Source organism: Uloborus diversus, chromosome 1 (assembly GCF_026930045.1).
Source record: "Uloborus diversus isolate 005 chromosome 1, Udiv.v.3.1, whole genome shotgun sequence".
In the NCBI taxonomy this organism is placed as follows: Eukaryota; Metazoa; Arthropoda; class Arachnida; order Araneae; family Uloboridae; genus Uloborus; species Uloborus diversus.
The window spans coordinates 225,595,495-225,613,188 of record NC_072731.1 but is presented as its reverse complement, the minus strand read 5'-3'; the positions used below and the strand labels follow the sequence as shown (position 1 = coordinate 225,613,188).

The 17,694-nt window shown below is 34.3% G+C and overlaps 1 protein-coding gene across 1 annotated transcript in view; it reads left to right on the top strand.

Annotated features, from left to right (window-relative positions):
• LOC129234180 (uncharacterized) overlaps positions 1 to 14,911 on the top strand; it is a 119,208-nt gene extending 104,297 nt beyond the window's left edge. Inside the window, exons 2-3 of the mRNA XM_054868092.1 lie at positions 6,779 to 6,937; positions 11,323 to 14,911. Of these exons, the coding sequence (XP_054724067.1) occupies positions 6,779 to 6,937; positions 11,323 to 13,299 (2,136 nt within the window). The 3' untranslated portion in view covers positions 13,300 to 14,911. The remainder of the gene's footprint in view (positions 1 to 6,778; positions 6,938 to 11,322) is intronic.
• The last annotated feature ends 2,783 nt before the right edge of the window (positions 14,912 to 17,694 follow it).

The following is a 17,694-nucleotide window of genomic DNA, read 5'->3' as shown; positions in this document are numbered from 1 at the left end:
TCAAAATTTGGGAGAAACATAGTTGCTATTGATTCAAAATCTAAATTGAATGCTCTTTCTTTGCACAAAACTCGCGCAAAAAGTTAGCTTACATAACTGGTGCATGGTAGAAACGATATAATCCAGGGGTTCTCAAACTGGGTGCCGCGAAGTTTTGTGACAATTTTATCCAGGGCTTGGAAGGCGTATTAAAGAAATATTTTACCAATACAGCAGCTCCGTTAACTTCACTAGAAAAAGAAACTACCAATTTTGTTTCGCAAATTTCTTGATATGTGAACCTTTCGTAATATGGTAGATACCAAGTTTGAAAACCAATTCTTCTCTCACTCGTTGTAACATGTCACGATAAAAGGTCGTTCCTTTTCCAACAAGATGGGGCCTCCCCCATTATCTGACAGACGTTCTCCATTAACTCAATATCGAGCTTCCTAGTCGTTGGATTTGACGAGGTTTTGATGACGATGACGACAATCAACTTCTTCCCTGATCACTGTGCTCTCCGGACCTAACTCCAAGTGATTTTTTAAGGGTGTTACATCAAAGATCGCGATTTTGTGCCCCATGAGTTCTGTGATTTGCAAGATTTACGCCAAAAGATCACAACTGTATTCGTTAAGATAGTCGTGACGTGTCACAGCGAATGAAACAAGAATTAGAGTTGATATCTGCCGCAATACTAAAGGTTCGTATATCGAACATTTCAGAAGCAAAACTCGTGCAGTTTCATTCTCCAGTAAATTCAGTGTTGTTGCTGTATTGTTAATAACTTTGTCTCAATAAGGCTTCCAAACCAACCCCAGAGGGAATTTCGATATGTATATCATAGCGATATACTAGGATGCCGTGAAAAAATCCTATTTCTTAGAAGGGTGCCTCGAGTTAGAAGAGTTTGAGAACCCCTGATATAATCAATAGTGACATGTTTTTGAAATTCCATAATTTAGGAGAAAAGTTTTTAAACTTTAAGTAAGCATTATGAATTTAGACAACAAACACTAAACAGTAAACAACATATTAAATTTTTTTTTCGTGTATTGTAAAATTTGAGACTAAATCGCTTGTTATAACTAATATTGCGTTAAACCTTGATTTTCTCCAATGCTGTTTATTTATTTATTTATTTTTTGAAGATGTGTTATTTTCTTGCGAGGATGCGATATTGCTGACAAGCTACATTCTGACGACCAAAACAGGGGCGTCCCGTTGGGAGGTCACTGTGACCTCCCAAAAAATTCTTTGTTTGGTAAATTGTCTGACGATTATTCGACAAAATTATCATCATTCGGAGAAATTTGGGGTTACATTCGGCAAAATTAGTATCATTTGGCGAATTTTGGAATTCTGTTCGGCAAATAGATTTTCCGTCCTCCGAAAAATTTAACTTCAGGGCACCCTTGATGTCCGCAATAGTGAAAAGGTCAAATTATCTCCAGAAACTTCTAACTTTTATTCTAGTCGAATAGTTAATGGTGAACGTGCTCCTGATGTCATTCGATGAGTGCGTAACTTTTTCGAAGCAGACGATCCTCGAAAAAGAGCAGCGGGAATGTTGTTCTGAGGGCGCACATCCGCTTGCAGGGGAAGCGTGTTTTGTGGCGTGAAACAGAGCAGGGCACAACCTGGTTCTCAACACGTGTCAGCCGATCTGTTGCTTTTCTCGTCGCTAAAGCGCGCGCTCTTAATCAGGCGCCCTTTTAAAATAGACATTATATTAAATTTGAAGGTTTTTTTTCCCCCAAGGTGAAATAACTTTTCGAAATTAATCTCAAACTTAGGGAAACGGTGTGAAAATGGTTTTTTTTTTTTTTTTTTTTTTTTTTTTTACAGTTATTCAGTGTGCGTTAAGCTATAATTGTTCTATTTTAAAGTGCCCTACTCATATTTTACAAGTTGTAATTTTTGGTATAAATCGATAGAAAGGCTTCTAAACTAGCGCATCTGTGCCCAAAGTTAGGAAATATGTACTTAATTATTATTGAATCCGGTTGAAATGAATTATTAGCCTTGGTTCAAAGCTATTCTGCAATTAAAGTTAACTTTGAGCTGCACCAAAAATGGGAGTCGAATTAAATTTTTATGATAAAAGCAGTACAACTTTAGTGCAGCAATGTAAAATTTCCAAATGCTTAAGAACTAGCTCTTTGTACTTCACAGCGTCTCAAGATTTCTCTCATTTATAATAACGCACTTTCAACAACTTTCAAAATAAATTCCAGAGAGTCACTTCAGAATTATTCAATGATGCAATGAGCTGTGTACAATATTGGGTTTTAGTGGAATAAAACTAAGCGATTACTAAAAACTAAGGTGATGTTGTAATGTTGTATGGGAAGAGCAATTTTAGAGATTCCATCCTTCCTCCTAAAGTTTGGGGATTAGTTCCCAAAGTTTAAATTTTAACCCTCCCTTGTAGATTTGTAAACATTATTTGTGGAGTTAATCTCAATGTAATTTATCCCTTATTGAGTAATTAACTCTGCAAGAATGAAAAGAAAGTTGATTATTTCTGTAGCAGCTAATAATGTAAACTGGTGTTGTTGTATGGGACCATAAGCAATTTTCGGTTTGCTGTAAGTAAAAAGGGCACTGCTAAAAAATAAGTGAAGGCCCCATTCCTTTATGGCAATGGAGTTCCTAGCGCAAGTGACAACCGGTGTGGTGATGTGTGGCTTTACCTCCCCCCTCCCCACAAAAAAAATGTATTTTATGTAAACACAAAGCTTACACAATTTTCAGAAACAACTCATTATTTTTGTGGTGAAACAAAAATTAAAATTAAAAAGTAGAATTTATCTACCCGCAATAATGTGTACTATTTTCATTGAAATTTGATGAATTAAATGTAATTTAAGGTACATTTGGGGGGGGGGGGGGGAATAACTCTGAAATCTTCGGGGGGTGTCTCTCCCCCTTCTCCTGATAGGTGTCACGTGGAGTGCACCACCTCTTTCTCTCCACCCCCCTAGTGATGCTACTGTTAGAGTGGTGTTTGTAATTATGTCTTCATGTTGAGTTGAATCTACGAAGACTGATTTCTGATTTGGGGAAGGCTATCTATTTTAATTTGAATATATGGGTTTTTTTTAAAATCCAAGCCAGACGTTAACTCGACTCCACGCATGTCACCCTTGGGGTTTACATATTTGGTGATAGAGAGGTATTACTGACTAATTACTAGCCAAAGCAATACTTTTATCTTATACTTTCAACTGTGGATGAATGTAATCCTGGTTTGTTCGAATTAAAAAAATAAATAGATGCCGTAAACCCGGGCTACTTTGGCTCAGATTTTGGAACTTTTCTCATTCTTTCTCAATAATTTTATAACTATTCACATTTTCAAGCTGTGGAAACTTGTTTTACACATCTAAAGATCTATATTAATTTTTGAATAGTGATCAATTTGTTACCAAGTATTTTTATCCTTTATTATTGTTTTTTATTTGGGTCAATGTTATCCTTGCGTTTGGGTTACTTTGGCCCATAGTGGTTCTCCCTATTTAAAATAATTGTAGAACTAACTAAAGCCAAAGAAAGACGTGTGCTCACACGGAAAAATATTTATTTGAAAGAAGAATACATTTTACAAGAAGTTTAAGTCACACATATTTGTTTTAAGAAAATTATTATTATTTTTTAAATGTGTGTGCATACTTAGTTGTTGTTTCAGAAATTACCGACAGAGAACAGTCATCTTTTCATCAGTTTTGGAGGTTATATAATTTTATTAAGAAAACACCATTTGTAAAACAAAGGATCCTGAATTTTCGGTCACTTCCGAAACGTTTAAGTGTGTTCCATTTTTTGCTCTTAACATTCGCTCCTTCTTCTAATTCTACTTCATCTTCCATAATGAAAGCCGTGTAACTGAGCCCTGATGAATTGAGTCTGCAATCTCTCTCTTTATCCGTTACTGAGAATTCCAGGTTTTTTCTGGTGTTTTTCCTGTTTAGAGTTTTAATTTTAGCTATTTTTTACTTTTCGAAATCTCTCTGGCAGATTTTTTTCAAGTTTTTATGCTGGGGCCAAAATAGGTCATAATTTTTAGGTTAAGATATATGTTGTCATTGTCAAATTAGAAGAAGAAAAAAAAAATAAAACGAAACAGAAATGAGAAGTGAAGTACAATTATACTACTGCATAGAGTAATAAATAGTGCTCATAAATAGGGACTTAAAAAACCCGTAGCTGGTGTAGAACTGCTTCTACATGGAGAAGTTTGAGAGGTTATGAGGGCACATGTTAGCACAAAGAATACAGAACCATTAGTGTTGCTTCTTGAGCAGAGCTATAGAACTGCTTGGTATACATAATTGAGTGCTTGGGGATGCTCTCTTGTGGAATCTGTGAAATTATGCTGAAAAAATTGCTTTCTGAAGATTAACAGAGGATGCTGTATCATTTTCTACATTTGGGCCAAAGGACTCTAGGGCCAAAGTAGCTCCTGTTTAGGGTAAATAAAACCTTGAAATTTGCGTCAAAAAAAAAAAAAAAAAAAAAAGCTATATTTTCAAGTGCTTGAAATCCTTGAAAAAAAAAAAGGTGTCTTTAGTACTTGAATTTTATAACTTATTCAAAAACAGTACCTTGAAAAACTTGTCCAAAGTTTTTTTCTGCGGTTTTTCGCAAAAATGCTATTTTTTTTCAAAAAATTCAGATTGTTTTTGAGAAATCTCTTTTTGTTTTCGGAAAAACCTAATTTAGTGCACTGAAAGAATTGACTTATTTAAAGCTTCTTAACTAAATTTTCATAATTAAGAACTCATTTGATAAAAATCTCATTTTTGGAACCTTACCATCACTGAGCCCGTGCTTCATCGAAAATTTAAAATCTCATTCCTTTTGCATATTGTTAGTTTTTCAAATATTTTAAAAATTGAAAGCTTTTTAATAGATACCACCTTATATTTTATTTTATCAATAATTCATTTGCTTTATTTAAATTACTAGTGGTACCCGCACGGCTTTGCCCGTAATAGAAAAATTAGTCTTTTGGTTCGCCTGTATATTTACAAATAATGTATGGTGAATTTTCTTGCCAATTGGCTTGTACCCATGTTACGGTTCCACATTATGATAATTTCGTAATTTACTCATCCATCTTATGATATTTTTGTTCTTAAAATTGGAATAGAAAAAGAACAAAATCGAATTTTCAAAAAATCACTTCGAGGTGCACACCCCCACGCTACAAACTAACTTTGTGCCAAATTTCATGAAAATTGGCCGAACGGTCTAGGCGCTATGCGCGTCACAGATATCCAGACATCCCACAGACATCCTCCAGACAGAGAGACTTTGAGCTTTATTATTAGTAAAGATTTATTAATTTGACCGCAGCAATCAGCACTGTTATTGCCGAATCTGCAGCGTCAAATACTAGCCTGGCACTTTTGACTCGCGTTTGACTAAAAACAATGCCAAAAACCTATATGCACATCAAAAATCATGGCTTGTATAAAGCAGACATGCATTGCAAAAATATCTCGTCATAATTTTTCCTAATTTCAGTCACAGCAAAACTTTGAAAATTTTAAAATTACTTCTGATTAAAAAAAATATTGTATTACATTATTTAAAAAAAAACAAAACAAAACTTATTGGATTACATTTTTTTTAAATATTACTTTTTTATTGCTATTAAAAATCAGTGGTAGTCTGACCCTTTTAGCCCACACTGTTAAAGATTGATTTTGAAGCTTTAGTTTAGTATATGATGTAAAAAGTTTTGTCTATTGCTGAAACTATTCTGTGAACTGCAATCAAATAAACACTTATTTTTTTATTGTAAAACTAGTGGCACCCGTACGACTCCGCCCGTAATAGAAAAATTAAAGGTCTTTTGGTTCGCTTGTATATTTACAAATAATGTATGGTGAATTTTCTCGACAATTGGCTTGTACCGACGTTACAGTTCCACGTTATGATAATTTCGTATCTCGCCAATTGGCTTGTGCCCATGTTACGATTCCACGTTATGATAATTTCGTAATTTATGATAGTTTTTTTTTCTTAAAATTTGAATAAAAAAAGAACCACATCGAATTTTTGAAAAATCGCTTCGAGGTGCACACCCCCATGCTACATACTAACTTTGTGCCAAATTTCATGAAAATCGGCCGAACGGTTTAAGCGCTATGCGCGTCACAGACATCCTACGGACATCCTACAGACATCCTCCGGACAGAGAGACTTACTGCTTTATTATTAGTAAAGAAGTTCACGCTTTTTAATAGTCCTAACTAAAGTTCATTTTATCCTTGAAAAGTTCTTGAATACTCCTTGCAACTTTTTTCAATTTTGTATGAACCATATGGTATGAATATGTTGCTGTTTAGAGCTGTTATTGTAAAATTCGTTCATCAAATAAGGCAGTGAGATGCAAACTGATGCAAGTGGACTATTTTTAGTTTCAAGTAAAACATGTTTAAAGATCAGATCCTAGGTAGGCTTTCATTGAATTTTTTTTCTAAATCTTGCTATACAGTAGCACTTACCAGGGCTACTAGTACCATTTCTTGCCCTAAGACAGAGGAGAGGTTCACCTACCATTTGTACTGGTTATCTCCAAATGTTTAATTTTGCCACTTGCATCCCTTTGCTTCTCACTACCTCAAATGTGTTTCACTGTGAGGTCTGTCTGCAAAGATGCCTCACTTGAATCATTGTTCGTAGTTCAATTTGTAATCTCACATTCTAGGCACTGACAATCGCAGCCTCTATTGTCTGTGCTGTCTCCTGTTTAAAATTCTAATGCCTGTTTTTTCCATTGCAGGTGTCTCGGTCAGCTGTGCTGGAGGCTGCTGCTGATATGAGAGAGAGTTGCGAGAATGCCTGTAGCCTGCACACCGGTAGCAGGGAGACGACGAAAGAGGTATCAATGCCAATCTGCTTCCTGGTGAAAGAGCAGGCCAAGTCTATGGTGGCAATCCAGGTACTATTTCCTCATTTTCGGATATGCCTTCGTTGTTGTGTAATGGGTCATTCCATACAGATTCTACGGATGAGTGCGCTCGACCATTTTTAATTTTTTTGAAACTCATATCCCAAAAAGATGCATATGAATGATGTTTAAAACTACTTTTATTTTTTCTCTAACCTTAACCCTTGATTTTTTAGAGGTCATCAAAAGTCATTTTCGTAGTCAAAAATGGGACTTTTAGACCTTTGCATTTTGGTCAAAATCTATTTGAATTACATTTATGGCAGTTAATTTTACGCTTTGATGTTAAAGTGCATAAGATGATAGTCTTACATGCTGAGTTACGTGGCTGTAACTTAATAGTTAAAATAATGGCAACAGGTTAAAGTTCAAGGTCAAATGTAAAATTTTTACTCGATTCAAAGGAGAATAACTCGCGTTGGGGACGGAAACACAAAATGAAGTACGGCAAAAACTAATCACTGGAACTATGCTAATAAGAAGATGTAACTGTTTCTGTGTGTTTTTTCACCCTTTACAGATGACAGCTTCTCAAAAATCGGAAAAATGACAAAAATGACGTTTTTAGACCCCTGTAAACCAAAAGGGGATGGAATTAAAAATAATTTTTTTTTGCCAATTAAATATTCAATTCAAGTACTATACATGTTCTATGTATTGTTTTGTGTATTTCGTTTGTAAAAAAGATACAGGTCTTTGAAATTGAGCACTTTTACTAGTTAATTCACAGACTAAAACAGAAAAAAAATGTGGAAACCTCATTGCACCTTCTTAAATTACATATATTGTCCTCTATATAATATATTATACTGAAAAAACACATTTTAAGTATAAAAATAATTATTTTAATTTGATAGCTTAGAAATATTTGGACATGAATAAGTAGTTCAGATTTGATTGACAGCTTAAGTAGTTAACTTATAGACTAGACTGATAATCTACACACACAAAGTTTTAATACATACAAACATATGCTCTGTACATTAACAGATCCAAATTGCCTTAAACATATGCAAAAACATTATGTGTACAAAATTTAAATTTTAAGAAGGGCATTTTTTATTTTTTGTTTGAGTGTAGTTTTGAAAAAATGAACTCATCTAGTAGACCTATATTTGTAATGGTGACTCAAGTATATGACGTTTTGGAATGCATTACCAATGCACATTCATATATTGATACTTTGAAACTGGACCAAGACAATGACAGGGGTTCTAAATTTAGTGATCAACACAAGCTTTGTAATAACCTTTTTGACAATAATGGGCATCTTCTTTTGATAGTCTTTTTAGTAACACACTATTCTTCATACCTATTGCTAGGGGACAATAATATTGCTGTGATAATATTTAAATAGGGTGGCATAAAGCAATGATTAGATGTTGTATAGGGAAGTTTATTTGCATAGTCAAACCTTTCTTGCAGCATCTTTTCAGCTAGTTTAATATATGGAGTGATCACAAGAATACATACAATGTTTAGTAGCAAAAATGCAGAAGGTATACATTTCTGTGGGAATTAAAATGCGACTTCTAGTAGTTCTCCTTGCCAGCTAGTCTTAGTAGCATCAATTCTTTACACGGTTCCTCTGATTCCCTTACATTGTCCATTACCATGTGGTATTGCATAGAAATGCCATTCAGCTCTCAAGTTGACATCCGTTTCGTGATTACATAAATTAACAAAGTACTTTCTATTTTTGTTGTATATTTGAGTAAAGTATACGCCACATACTGTGTCACCATCAGAACTATAGTACTACTGTGTGAGTTCATTTTCTTAAAACTGCACTGATGCAAAAAATGAAAAATGCACTATTTTTTCCTTTCCACTATGTAGATAATGTTTTTGAATGTGTTTAGGCAAGTTACATAAGTTAATGAACAGTTACATAAGTTAATGAGTGTGTTTGTATGCATTGAAAATGTGTGTGTGTGTGTGTGTGTGTATGTAGATTATCAGTATAGTCTATAAATTAGACTATTTAAGCTGTAAATCAAGTATGAACTACTCATTCATGTTCAAATATTTCTATGTTAATCAAATTTAAATATTTTTTTTAATACTTACAATATGTTTTTTTAGTATAATATATTTTATAGAGCACAATTTACGTAATTTAAGAAGGTGCAATGAAGTTTTCACTTTTTATTTCTGTTTTAGCGTGTGAATTAACTAGTTAAAGTGCTCAATTTCAAAGACCTGTATCTTTTTTACAAACCAAATACACAAAACAATACATAGAACATGTATAGTACTTGAATAGAATATTTAATTGACCAAGAAATTTTATTTTTAATTTCATCCCCTTTTGGTCTACAGGGGTCTAAAAACGTCATTTTTGTCATTTTTCCGATTTTTGAGAAGCTGTAATCTGTAAAGGGTGAAAAAACACACAGAAACAGTTACATATTCTTATTAGCATAGTTCCAGTTATTAGTTTTTGCCGTATTTCATTTTGTGTTTCCGTCCCCTACGCGAGTTATTCCCTTTTGAAATGAGTAAAATTTTTACATTTGACCTTGAACTTTAACCTGTTGCCATTATTTTAACTATTAAGTTACAGCCACATAACTGAACATGTAAGACTATCATCTTATGCACATTAACATCAAAGCGTAAAATTAACTGCCATAAATGTAATTCAAATAGATTTTGGCCAAAATGCAAAGGTCTAAAATCCCATTTTTGACTACGAAAATGACTTTTGATGACCTCTAAAAAATCAAGGGTTAAGATTAGAGAAAAAATTAAAGTGGTTTTAAACATCATTCATATCCATCTTTTTGGGATATGAGTTTCAAAAAAATTGAAAATGGTCGAGCGTACTCATCCGCTAAATCTGTATGGAATGACCCTTAAATGAACTCTGAGTCATATTCAAAGCAAGCTTAAATTAGTTATTTCACTTATAGTAATCAAAGTGCGACAGCAATCTTTTATGCTTTATTCTTTTAATGCTAGTTTAGATTTATTTAAATATCATTTCACTCTTTTCAGAGCTATATATTCACTGGACTGCAATAGACTAAAAGCATAATTATTAATGTAAATTAAATTAGCTTTTTACAAAAATACCATAAGTGTTTTTTTTTTGTTTTTGTTTTTGTTTCAAAGTCAAAAAATGTGTCGGCTTGTCGAGTTTCTCAGAGTGTCGATTTACCGAGAGTAGAGTTTTTGGGGTTCTAATGTTAATCATATGACATGCCAAATGCAAACAAAATTTCAATGTTTTGACTTGGATCATTCCTACTTCTTGGATGAATTTTTATTTTTTTTAATTTCGCTCACCATCATTCTTTCAAAAATAAGGCGTCTTGCTGTCCAGTATAACAATGAAGTGGCTACAAAGGGTGTTAGGGCCTGGAAGTTATCACAATTATGAATATCATGAAGAGAGGAGCAACTATAAAGATGCTCCCTTGTCATTGGAGAAGTCCCCTCACAAAGCACACAGAGAGGTGAATCTGCCAGGTTGATTTTATGCAAATGGGCCTGTAGATAGTCATGTCCAGTAATGGTTCGGAAAGAGGCAACTCCCAGGGCTCTGGGAAGGAGAGAAAGGCGCGTACACTGTTCATCATCAAATTGGGATGATGGACAGCGGGATGAATTGGGATGATCATTGGACGAATTGGGAGATAATATTTTGTACATTGCATCTCTGGGTATGGAAAATTTGACTTATGAGTTGCGACTGTTTATTTGCGAATCAAATCCTGTTTCCATTCACCCCAGCATGTTTTCATTTAACCGAGAAACTAGAGATGAACAGAATCAGCGATTTCCTTCCCCATGAGGTTGATGTAGGCAGATAAGTATGATAAAAAAGCTGAAGAAGTTCTACACCAACGATGCTCATTAAGCGGCCCATAGGATGCACACTACCTGCTAAATGTAAGCTAAAATCATTTGAAGTGGAAAAATAATTTAAAATATGAATTATAAGTTAAATTGATATAGAAAAACTTATAAACGTGGTATTTAATTCAAAATCTAATCTTTTAAAATAGGAAAAAGGACCTTAGTTATTTCCATTTCCCTAAGAGGGCAGTAATGAAAACGCCTAAATTGCACTACAGAATGACCAAGGAAGCTAAATTCATCATTAATGGTTTTAGTAACCTTCTATATGAGAAACAAAACTAATTGAAACCAGTTGCATTGCTTTTGTGTGTCTGCAGAAGAGGAAAAAGTAAGGTCCAAAACTTTTTATCACAATGTCATCTTCAAACGTTAATGACTCCACATAGTTGTATAAAGTAAATTACAAAAAGAAAATAAAAGAATGAACTAGTACTTGTTGCAGTTGAAGTAAATACTTTTTTGTCGTATACTTAAAGCGTAGTTCAAATTATTTATTTTTTATTTCACAGGAACTGCAGAAACGGGTGGAAAATGTTGAAGTTATGCAAGATGATGTGATAGAATCTTTGATTGAAATAAGGAATTTCCTGTGCGGAGAATCTAGAATTACCAGTAATTTAAGTATTGGGACGCCAAGTTTTACTAATAGCCCAAATGTGTTAAAATCAAGCCCACTCACAAAGACTCGAAGATTCAATTACTCGCCATCCAACCTTAAGTCATCTTTGGAAACTTCTAGTTTATCAGTTCGATCGAAATCTGTTTCTCCAAAGTATTCTGAACTAATAGTGAGTGAGTTGAAAAAACCATTGCCCTGTGTTTCTGTGCAATCGTCACAAAAACTTTTTGATTTAGCCAGAAACAAAGATTCAGTGTTAGAGAGCGATAAGCAGGATAGCGGATTGGATTCGGATTGTCGAGAGCAGAATGACATTCATCATTCTTTAGGGAAAAATTGGGGTAAACAAGAGACAAATGATGAGTTGTTACAGCTATTGGACGAAATAAGTGAACGATCTGAAATTCTACAAAAGCAGCTTTTTGTTGTTGAAGAAAATGTTCAGGACATCGCGAAACAAGAAGCAATCATAGACAACAGTGAGCAAATGGAATCAAAATTCATTGCTGAGGATATACAAAGATCCAGACCACATTACGTGCCGTCTTCAGCTAGTAATGTAGAGCAAGAGAAGAAAGAATTTTCAAAAAAAATGCCTTCAAATTCAACGCATGTGGAATCGGTGGTGCCAACAAAAAATACCTTTACTGATGCATCTGTGTTATTTGAGAGAAAACCTATCTGTGAAAGAGTCTCCAAGATAAGAAAAACTACTTCAAATAAAATAGACAGTGCCATGGTTTCTTCGGTGTTAAAAGAAACGAATGTCATTGAGCTTCAAAGGCAAGTTTTGATTTACCTTGTTGAGAATGCAGTGCTGCAGACTAAACTTGGCGAAATCGAACAGTGCTTGTACAACAAAAATTTGGAAAGTGAAAAAGTTGAGAACAGTCTAAAAGATGAAACAAGATTGCTAATGATGGAAAACAGAGAGCTGCGCATAGGATTGGACGAACAAAAATGCGAAATTGGTTCTTTAAAATCTAAAATTACCATGCTTGAGCGCGTCTTGCAGTCAGTCACTGTAGAAAACAGGGAGCTCAATTGGCAATTAGGAGAATCTCTAGGTCTACAGAACCTATCGAGGAGAGATCCGCATCATTTGTCTTCAAGTTTTACTTTTGGCAGTTCAGGTTCAAAATCCTTCAGGAGATCCAGCCTACCTCATCAGTTTTCGGGTGCAACTGAACGGCATGTTCCTTGTACAAAATCAAAATTGCTGTCGAACACCAGCAGCTGTTTAGATGCTACTGTTGAAGAACCTGACCAAGGGTGGCAACAGCTGGGCGGCATATCTTATAAATTCAAGGACGCTTTGTCCTCCACTCCCATGATGCCACTTGCCAAACTGAAAGATTCCAAAAAGCACTTTTTAAATGCGCCAAACCTTTCGTGCAACCAGGCCCAACCAAACTTTCAGACTGTCAAAAGGCATTTGAAATGCAATAGCGAAAAGAACAGCGTGAGCTCCACTATTCAAATGTGCCTTGAAGAGAATGCTTCCGAGACAAAAGCTAATGGAGCTGTTGAAGACGCGGGAGCAGCTAAATTCCCTTTTAATACCATTCTAGAAAAATTGAAAGCCAATTCTGATTACAGGATTTCACGAAGGGTTCCGGGAAGTTCTAACGAAACGCTTGCTTGTTCCTCAACTGACCAAACTAAAGCCTCATCTAGCACGAGGAGTAACCATTTGTCTCCCCCGTGCCGTGAGACGTTTTGCTCGGAGACACAGCTTCAAAGTAGAAATTCTCCTTCGCAAAATATCCAGGACAATAAATCAAACACAAGAAAAGGGCGAAATATCCACCAAAGGATACAAGATATTTTAGATAGGATAATGGCTGAATCTGAAGAAGCTGCTTAGTAATATACAATTTTAGGTCGCATTTAAATTGTCTTGTATTTTAAAAGTGATATGAAATAGTGAGAATTTTAAGTGTGTGTTTTAAATGTCCTTTATAGAGTCTAATTTATAGTTTTATTTTTTTGTGAATGAATGGGTAATTGTCTTATGTAATTTTTTGTAAATATTTATCTGAACTAAGTCATAATGTTGTGCAAAAAGCATTTATTTTTCTCTAAAATATGTAGATTAAGAATTTGTTATTTGTGTATGTTTTTCTTTTTTGTAAACTTCGTTTTGTCAAGGATCTTGCAAATTAATTTTTGATAATCTAAAATTCATTCAGTGAGCGCTAAGATAGGGGCTTATTCTGGCACCTGCACGGAATCGTTCCCTTTTGATTTGACGTCATAACTCCTTCCATCGCTGCTGAGAAATTCCGGAAACAGAGGGGGTTGAGGGAGGAGTTATGACAAGTCAATTTGAAGCTGAATGCTACCGACCTTTTGTGAAATAAGGCCTATAGTCATACTTACTTACATTCTCTTCGTAACAATATGTTTCTCTTCGTAACAATATGTTATTTTTTTAAAGTAGGTTTCTCATAGCTTTAGCTTTGAAAATGATGTGGTGCCTGTACATGAGCCATTATTTTTATACGTGCAAAGTAAGAGTTTACAGATTCCGAAAGTATAAATTCTATTGTTATTAGCAAATTATCTTAAACTGACAAAATGGCTTTAACTAAAGCACCCAAACTATATTCAGTGTACAAAATTAAAAAAAAAAAATAAATGATAAAAATACTCTCAGTAGTAATAAAAAATAAAAACAGTTGCTACAGAATAGACGTAGCTGGCGTTATCTTACCCAAGCTTTGCCTTATATAATCGGAGCTTCAATTCATTCCCCGATTGCAAGAAGTATGCTCTGTGAGTAGGTCAGATCGATCATTATTCATTAAAATCTATGTTTTCATGTAAAATAGCGGTGATTTTTTTAAATTTTTTTTATTGCAGTTGAGACTTCAAACTCAAAAGAACCGTGATTATATTTGTTTTCCTGTATTATTTTAAATTGTAATTTTTGGCAATAATATATTGCATTTAAAATAATTACATCCCACCTTTTTTTTTACAGATTAAAGATGTAATAAAAATTCTAACCGTAATTTGTTACGAGTTCTTAAATTCAATTTGAAAGAACTTTCTACAGTATTAATATCCTGCTGCATGAATTTCTTGCAAGAAAGATATTTTTAAAGCAATTTTACTGAAATTATAAATGTAGACGAGACGAATATTATTTGACATGAAAGCAATGTTTACCTTTTATTTATTTTTTTTTTCAAAAGTAGATACATTTTCAGTATTAAATGAAATATTATTTCAGCTTAAGTATTTTGAGAATAAAAGGTATTTTTTACAGTTATGTATTGCTTTAAAGATTGAAAAATGGTTCTCAATCGCCTTATGTGACGAAGTTCCTATTAAAATTTAATTATAAAGCTTAAAAAATAAGAAAATGTAATTTGGTTTAGAAAACCATTCTTCATTCTCGGTGAAATATAATCATGTGCCAGTCTGACATTCCGGTTTTGTATATTGTTCCCTTTATTATGTCGACAATAAAATTCTTTTTTACTCATAGAGTTGCTTTTTATAATTTTATTACAAAAATAACATACTCAAAAAGGCCACTCGGAGGGAGGGGGGAATCATGGTGTCGCAAGCTGCCCCATTGAAATTTTGAGGGAGTTTGTTTTCATAGGGGCTTATTAGAGGGATTGGCACCCTTGAATTACAACATTCCAGTGTCCGCGTTTAGTTTCTGTAGAGTGTTGGTTTCCCAAAAAAGCATGGAAGCAAAGAGAATATTTAGAAAAAGATCCTCATTGTTCTGAAAAAGACTGTTGAAGAGACTTGTACAGTTGAGCATTTTAACATATAATTTAAAAATAAAATGCATAGTTAGTATGTTTACATTTTAAAACTTATAATTTTTCAAGTAACGATTTCGCGTTTTGATTCAGAGCAGGGGTTCTTAAACTTTTTCAATTCGCTTCACCCTTGAAGAACTCTCATTTTCTCATGACATTCTAGTCTATCTCTGTTACATTATATGCATTGATACCATGGATATTTCGCGGAACCATTCGCTTCTACCTGTGACACCCACTTTGAGAACCCGATCGTTTAGAGCGATGATAAACAATCGGCTTAGTTGGGAAACTAGGAAAATTCATCACACATCCCCCCCTTCCCCGGATCTGCGCTTTGTCCCTCTTATCTCATTATTTACCCAAGTAGAGATGTCAGCGAGAAAACACGTTGTGATTGAAAATTCTGATCTTGATCCATTGCAATATCTGATGGAATACCAAATTGCACTATCTTCTGGTTGAGAAAAATACTAGCAACGATTTGTGCTTAGATTTCAGAGATCGGTATCGCATCGGGCAATCTGGTGAAATCTATCAGTACAGGTGAGGAGGTAAACGAAGTTGCCGTTTGATGAGCGAATCTCGGGCCGAACAAATCCAAATACATGTGATCGAGTCTCTTTAGTATCAAATATCTGAGCTGGACTTGTGGTGTGGTTTTATATTTTAGATCTCTGATGTGATACACCTGACAAATGAGCCCACTCCACATCTTTTGCAATAAGATTTTCTTGGTTTGCAAGAAATCCTGGATAAGGTAGTCTGCAGCAAGTGTTCAATATTTTCCGATGAAATCTTGCTGAATTATACAGAGTCTACTACCACTTGCGTAACAGATGAGATGTTTAAAATTGATGTTAGCTCAAGTGATTGTTGTAATAGACAAGCTGTAAGCTGATGTTGCTCAATATCATTGCTTTGGGCCGACGCAATTTTGCGTAAAATCTTGAGACTACCAATTGCGTTGGCTCCGGATAATGAATGAATGAATGCATCAACCACCACATTTGCTCTCCTTGAGATGCGTTTGGCATCAGTGCTGAGTTGCCTTAGAGAAGCAAAATCTAAATTTTTCTTAAAGACATTAGAGATGATTATTGCTCTGGTTTCAATATAGGAACAATAAGATGGTGGGACATGCATTTGTAGGGGCTCCCATGAATTTGTGCAATAAACGAAAAGTATTGTTGAGTTGCAACCCCATTTGGTTTTGTTTTTTGTCATTATACAGGGTGTTACGTTTTAACCTGCGAGACCTTTATTTTCGCAACTGTTAGTTCTAGATGTATACTTCCAATTGCAAAAATGTTCAAAATCAGATGTAGGATTAAGATATTGAAGGTTTGAAGCAAACATAAAAATGAGTCAAAAAATACAAAATTTAACTTTTTATACGGGTTCTAGGCCCCCTAATTTATTTTTAGGGAATTAATCTCCATTGAAAACTATTATTGACACAAAAAACTTGACATTTGTGCAACCAAAACTCAAGAAGATATTCCATTTCAAAGTTTTAAGGGACCATACAGAAGATGAAATTGGAACTTATCGCCGTTTCAGAAGAATGACAGATTGTCAAAGTAAGAAAAACAAGGTATGTATATTTTTCATTGCAATTCAAAAATAAATTCAAATGTTGCGCCGTGATACGCAAAAACACAGTACAAAACCTCGAACAATTGTAAAACCACACTCCATGCACACACATTCCTTTTACAAAAAAGGAAGTATTGTATTCACAAAAAAATTTTCACTCAAAAATAGACCTTAATTTTCATTTTGCTCGCCCCCGAATCAATGTTGAGTTTCTTTCAACTCGATCAGACGTGGATAAGTGCCTAAGAACGTATAGACATGCAAAATATCCATTTTTACGATTCCCAAGTTAATTACTAAGAGTTTTCTCGTGACGTCTGTATGTACCTATGTATGTCATAACTCAAGAATGATATGTCCTAGAAAGTTGAAATTTGGTACATAGACTCCTAGTAGAGTCTAGTTGTGTACCTCCCTTTTTAGTCACATTCGGGTGTTTCTAAAGGGGTCTTTTGCCCCTTTTAGGGGGAAATCATTGTAATTTCGATGGTAAACTCAAGTGGTGTTATAATTTGGCGGACACTTGGCAATATATCGCCAGTCTTTTGGTCGCCAAATTTGGTGTTTTTTTTTTTTTTTAAATCTAGTTTCAATTTGACCACTGTTGGTGATATTTAGAGAGTAAACTATTGAATAACATTAAAATTGCCAATAATGGGGAAAATACATTAAACTGGAGTTAAAGGAAGTCATGTGATGCACACATTAGCTCGTTTTGTAAAAGGAAGTAAAAATATAATGCCAAATTTTCACCTTTCAAAGAACTTTTTTATCCCATTATTATAAAAGAAGTCTTATGTATGAATGGTGGAAGAATCAATAAACATTAAATTTTATGACCATCTTCATTATTACTATATGTTAAGAGTATTTTCATA